This window comes from Phaethon lepturus, unplaced genomic scaffold (assembly GCF_000687285.1).
Source record: "Phaethon lepturus isolate BGI_N335 unplaced genomic scaffold, ASM68728v1 scaffold1363, whole genome shotgun sequence".
In the NCBI taxonomy this organism is placed as follows: Eukaryota; Metazoa; Chordata; class Aves; order Phaethontiformes; family Phaethontidae; genus Phaethon; species Phaethon lepturus.
Window position 1 is genome coordinate 1 of NW_010531013.1, and position 6,409 is coordinate 6,409.

The 6,409-nt window shown below is 38.8% G+C and overlaps 1 protein-coding gene across 1 annotated transcript; it reads left to right on the plus strand.

The window, feature by feature from the left end:
• Positions 1-1,753: 1,753 nt before the first annotated feature.
• LOC104618736 (ES1 protein homolog, mitochondrial) lies at positions 1,754-5,582 on the plus strand (the record flags this gene model as incomplete). Its single annotated transcript, XM_010284410.1, has 6 exons — positions 1,754-1,806; positions 2,581-2,694; positions 3,056-3,175; positions 3,987-4,079; positions 4,419-4,575; positions 5,211-5,582. Coding segments are annotated over 6 exons (666 nt in total), but the record flags the coding sequence as incomplete, so codon positions are not given.
• Positions 5,583-6,409: the final 827 nt, after the last annotated feature.

Here is a 6,409-nt window from a genome sequence, read left to right on the forward strand (position 1 = left end):
GAGTTGAGGTGTAAGGAGTTGAACTTGAAATCGTTTACAGTGTCATTGGGGACGGTACTGGCAGCATGCAGGAAAATGTTTAAACTCGATGATGTCCTTCTGCATAAACGAGGTAGAGCATGTTTAAAAACATAAAAGAGAGCGAGGAGACTGAAGTGTTACAGGTTGCCAAAGGAAAATTTAGGCTGTAGATAGCATCCTAAATGGATACACAGCTCAAGCTTTGCATAGTCATGACAGCGTAAAATGTAAAGAAATAAGAAGGCATTACCTGCATGAAGCAATCTGTTTGGGGCAGAGTTGGCTCGGGAATGGCCGGTCCAAATATCTAAAATGTAACTTACTAGGAATGCTGTCATTTTAGCAAATCACAGGTTTTTAAATGGAGAGTAGAAAACAAATGTTATTGTTGACATTAGTGACATAAACTTCTGGCTATGGTAGAAGACAGATTTCTCCCCAGCAGGTACTGAAATAACAGAAAAGGACAGTGTTTTAGTACTTCTGTTTCAGTAAGTTTCAAAAATATTTAGAAAGTGTTGCTTACAGAAGATAGTTTTAGCACAGTTGCTTGTATGTTTATTCAGTCTAAATTAACTGAAAGATAAAATAGAAAGTTGGAAAGTAGAAGGCGGCTTTAAATATCAGAGCAGCAAAGTTGTGGTTAGGATTAACACAGACAGGAGAACTTTCATGGATCTTACTCATTTGGTGAAGTGGTGGGATGGGAAGTAGGATTGTCATGCCTGTGAGAGCAGAGGACTGGGTGTTGTGATCTGAAAACCCCTTCGAGTCCAGTGTTTCTAAGACGGTTTCAGTTGTGACTTTCTGTTCATGTGTCTGTGATTAAAAATTTTCAAGCTTCTATAAACTGAGGTAAAACCAGGAGGGAAGAGAGTGAAGTTATAAATGGACTGTCTTTAACTGATTTTTTTTCTTTCAAAACAAACAAAATCAAAAAAACCCCCACAAGAATTCATATATACATACTTTCAGGAACTAGATAATAGTTGGATTTTTTTGTTTTGTTTTGTACTTATAATTACTTTTTTCCTGGGTTTTTTAAAAAATGTTTGTTCTTCTTTCTTCTGCTTTGTGAAAGACTCTCTCCACCCACACAAGAGTAGCTGATTGCTGTGTGCTTTTTATTCTCCGGTGTGTATAAACAAACTGAAAGTCTTACTACCATGTTAATAACGAAAAGTATGACTAATATAGCATAATTGGATTAAAAGTGATTTAGCTATTGATCTCTGATGTGGATCCTCAGACAAAATACAGCAGCAGGTAAAATAGTTTATCCTATGTGCCACCTCAAAGTGCACTTCTGTCCCACTTCTCTTTGCTGTGCATCTGGATGAGAAGATATTTCACGTGGATATGGACACTTCATATGTGTATGACACTCAAAATAACCCCTTGTGTGCACAACAAAAATATCATGCCAGTTTATTAACTCTGAGGAATAAATGCACAAGCCAATAAATAAATATCAGTTATTTCTGAGATTTGTCCATGATGGGTAGCTATAAATAGGAAATTCCAGTTCTGCAGTATGTCAAATGGCGACACTACTGCTAATAGCATGATGTTGACTGGCTTAGTAAAGCTTGGCTTGTTGCCAAGCTGGTTTTTTTTGGGGGGTGGGGGGAGGTTTGTTGTTGTTTGCTTGCGTTTTTTTTAAAGCCTTGTGAAAGATCCTGTAGGAGGTTTTGTATCACCTGAAAATAATCTCTTGATTTTCTTACTGCAGGTACTGTCTGGTTGCGGTGTCTACGATGGAACAGAAATCCATGAGGCCTCAGCGTAAGTTGCTTTATGAAACTGTAGGTCCAGAAAATTCTCCTTTACATTGCAGCAGTCCACTGAATTCAGTTTTACTCTCTCTGGCCATCAAAATTGCCTTGAAAGATGTACGATGAAGCTTCACAGTTTTCTCACAGCACAATTGGGAGTTCAGGCCACATTCTTGCAGTGCTTGGTCATTGTCCAAAAGTGCAGCACAAATGCATGTGATGCCAGAGCAATGAGTTTGAGAGAGATGGTCTTTCCTTCAGAAACAGAAATTCAGAGTTCCAGAATCAATCTCTAGAGAGTTAAGTAAAGACTTCATTTGATAATCACTTTGAGCTTCTGTTCCTGGGGCTAAATCTAGCCCCCAGAATTGTTAATACTCAAGTTGAATTATTAATTGTTAGTATTAATTGCTAAGAGATATTTCATCTAGACCTAGATTAAATGTACAAATAGGTATGTTAATTGTGTGACTCTTCCATAACACCTGGGGACTTGGCAATGAGAAAGGAAGTTTGTATTATTCCTGGCTTCCTGCATAAGAACACTGAACAAAAACTTGTCTCTAGCTTACCTGACTCTGTCTCCAAACTGACTTTCCATTCTGCTTTGCACTTTGGTGTTACACACAGTGATTTTGCTGCTACATGCTCAGTGTACTTCGGTATGATATGTGTTTTTCCTTTTCTTTCAAAATCAGGTGGTAGAATATTTGTAGCAAGACGTTGGGGTCAGACAACACCTCTCTTACGAAGTTTTCAGCACATTTTGTCTCCATTTTTGTAGCATACTGGTACATCTTAGTCGTGGGGGAGCTGAGGTTCAGATGTATGCTCCAGATGTTCCTCAGATGCATGTCATTGATCACAGTAAAGGGCAACCAGCTGAAGCTGAGTCCAGGTAAAGTCTGTGTTTAATGTGTTTTCCATGACTGCTGAGTCTCAGTCTCTTAAGCTTTCTTCAGACAAAGCAGCCTGTAACTGCACTTGTAGCGCTTTGCTGACCGGCTTTAGCAGCTTTATGCTAGCTGCTATTTTGATTGGAGAGAAAATATTAAACGAGTTTTCTGGGCTTGATCATACGCAGTCTCTTAATGCCTGTGTTTCCCAGTAGTAGTATTTCAGAAGCGTCGATAGCTTCAGTTACTGAGTACCATTGTTCTTGCTTCCTCTCCCTCCTCTTCCTCTGCCAAAACTTTCTTTATGCTCTTCTGTGTGCAAATGCTTAATTCATCTCATTATTTTATTTCTGGTTCTTCAAGGAATGTTTTAGTGGAATCTGCAAGGATTGCTCGTGGTAAAATTGCAAGCCTGGCTAAACTTACTACAGCAGACCATGACGCTGTGATATTCCCTGGTGGATTTGGAGCTGCTAAAAACTTGTGAGTGCCAACTAAGCATTAGACTCCAACTAAATATTCATGATCAACTATTCATAATCAACTATGATTCACAGAATAAAGTCAGGAAGCAATGAATGGCTTTATTTACTACATATGTAACCACTACTTAATAAGGAAATCTGCCTTTCCAGTTGTAATTTTTATTGGCATTGTCACATTTTAATTTTTCTGAACTGTGTTCGTGAGAATTCTGGGTTTTAGATAATGCACAAGAAGTCCTTTTCCGCTCACCCTTGTGGTGATTCTTTTTGGGCCTGAGGGAAGTGAAAGTAAAACTTCAATAGATTCAGGTGTTCCTAGTGTTATTCTGTTTGCTTCTTCATGTCTGCCTACCAAAAAGTCCTCTCCTGAATTAGTATCAATAAAACAACAACTAGCTCAAAAAAAAAAAGGGGGGGGGGACACAAACAAAAGTTTACCCATGTGGAATACTGATTATCTTGTTATTGACCTGCCATTTTGTTGGCTTTGCGAAACCTGAATGTTATTTCCCTTTTCGTAATTTTTTTCTTTGAGAACATTGCTGTTCCACTTCTCAGTAATCCTAGGAAGCTGATTTGATGATTCTTATTTCTAGATGTTTATCTCAAGTAAGGAAGTTTCTGACATACCAAAGCCTTAGAAGTGAGTAATTTTGGCTAAAGCACTGCTGGTCAACTACAGCATTTTTCAACCACCTTTTAGAAGCTATTAAGTTTGTGATGACCCTTGAGAACCAGTCTCGGGGCAGATAGGCATCTCTATTTGTAGGTTGATACTGAGGTACATATGAAGTTTCTTGTTGTGGCAGATCTACCTTTGCTGTTGATGGGAAAGATTGCAAGGTGAACAGAGAAGTTGAACGTGTCTTGAAAGACTTCCACAAAGCAGGCAAACCTATTGGGTACGTATGTTAGTTGGAGTGGCATTTGTTTGATAGTGTGAAAATGGAGACAAAGTACGTTTTGTGGAAATGTTCAGTTGTTACTGCTGGAGCTAGAAAAAATATCTTCGGTTTTGTATCAGTTGTAGCTTATTTTTTTAAATGTGTTTTTCAAGGTAAGTGTGTGTATAGTTGTTTTTGACAAAAGAGGCTAAGAAAACATCTGGTGGAAGTTGCCTTGTGATGCCTTTCAGATTTGTAAGACAATATCCATTGAATCTCTTCAATTATTTGTTTTGAAACAAGAAGTTTTGAAAGAGTGCTATCGAAGTATTGCTGTTATAATTCCTTTTGTTGCAGTCTTTGCTGCATTTCACCAGTGTTGGCAGCAAAGGTTCTCTCTGGTGCTGAAGTAACTGTGGGCCATGAAGAGGAGGAAGGTGGCAAGTGGCCTTATGCTGGGACTGCAGGAGCCATTAAAGACCTGGGAGGAAGGCATTGTGTGAAAGAAGTAACTATATCCTTTCCTGTTAATTTTCATGTTGACAGACAGTTTAGTAACATGTTGTTACAGTAATGAATACGTGCAGGATCTATGCTTTTGCACTTAGGGTTTAGAGGGAACATACAGTGTATAGCAAATGGCTCGTAATACAGTGTACGATTAGAAAACATGGTCTTCTGTACACTGCTGTGTAGTTACAAGTTGTTCTTAGTCATTGCTGTAAAACTCCCTTTGACACCCAATAATGCAAGTAAATGCTGAGTGAATTTGCACATAAAACTGGCATAAATTGCAATTTGTCAGTTTTCTTTGAGATTTTTTTTCTTTTCCTGAAGGCTACTGCTGTGATCAGACTGTACTCAGAGACATTTTTGTCATAGTCAGTAAGTCTCGTAGGTTTTCTTGTGTTTCTGAGTGCCAGCATTCCCACAGATTGCTGTTGCAGTCTTTGTGTTTCTGGCAAAAATAGCTTCCAGGATCTCAGCTTACAGGTTGCAGCTGTCTTTACAGCTGGACAGCACAATATATTTAGAGGTGGGGTTTTTAAATGAGGTAGTGGAATTGGAAGGTTTTGTCAAAGATGGTTTATTTTGCAGACAGCATCTGCAAGTGAGACATAGGCTGTGTTTTCCTTAACTCCCTTTTACGAAGCTCATGTGGATACAAAAAACAAGGTGGTGACTACCCCAGCATTTATGTGTGAAACAGAATTACATAATATCTTTGATGGCATTGGGGCCATGGTAAAGAACGTGCTAAAACTAACTGGCAAGTAAAAAAAAAAAACTTCATAAATGTTTAAATTTAGGGTGTAGTATCCAATACAATATGGACCAATGGAAACATTTTCACCTGCTTGTCTTGTTCACACTCTAGTGAATGCTGATACGAAGCTGATTGATTCCCAGCTGCAGGGTTTTCTGTGCCCTTCCTGAGAGAGGGGCCTGCAGAAGGGCTTGTGGAGTATGAGCAGTCTGGCCTGAGCCACAGAGCAGTTTCTTGAGCTTTTTTAGCTGGAGAGTGCTGTGCAGATGTATTCTGAAACCAGTCCTCCCAATGCACCAGTGTCAAATCATTTCTATAGGGGCCAAGAGAGACTGAAGTCCCTTTCAGAAGCTGAGGACAGATGTGTTGTAGAGACATAACAGGGGCAGTGGCAGTGTATCTAGTGGACAAAGAAAGGGAGTAGAGAGGAATTAGTGTGTGGTTTATGTGCTCAGGGCTGTATCTGTGAACTAAAAGCCAGGATCAGCTGTCAAGGGAATAGACATCTTCCACATCTTAATTTTAGCTTGTATTAATTAAATGATTAATGTTTTGGTTTTCTGTTTTAAAGAATCCTGTTTTCACGAAGGACCCATTCTGTGTATCAGTCAGCAGCAGGATACATCTTAACTGTCACAACACTAGCACTTTGAAAAATTCATCCATTGGCCCATTATAGCTAAAAAGGTCTTGAAATGAAGGAGAAAATGCTCGCTGATGTAACGCACAATTTTTAAGGATAATATCCCTGTTAAAGTAGTTGCATGACTAGCATTGGATGGAAAAAACAATTTCAAATTATCCTCACTTTCCCTGCTTTAGGGTAATAAAGCTTTCTCCAAAGAAATTTTATTGAATGTCTGGAGTAATGATGTATAAATAAATAAATTTCTGCCTTTATCTCATCCTTGTCCCTTTACTTTTGTTCAACAGCTGCCTCTGACGACTTGCACTCGTTGATACATTCTAGCAGTTTTTCAGCTTTTCAATTCTTGTCATGTCTTTGAGACATTTTTTCCATATAGAATCCAGAAGAGTCTCTTTTCCCCCTTCCAAGTTATTTGCCATGTTTCTATTCAGC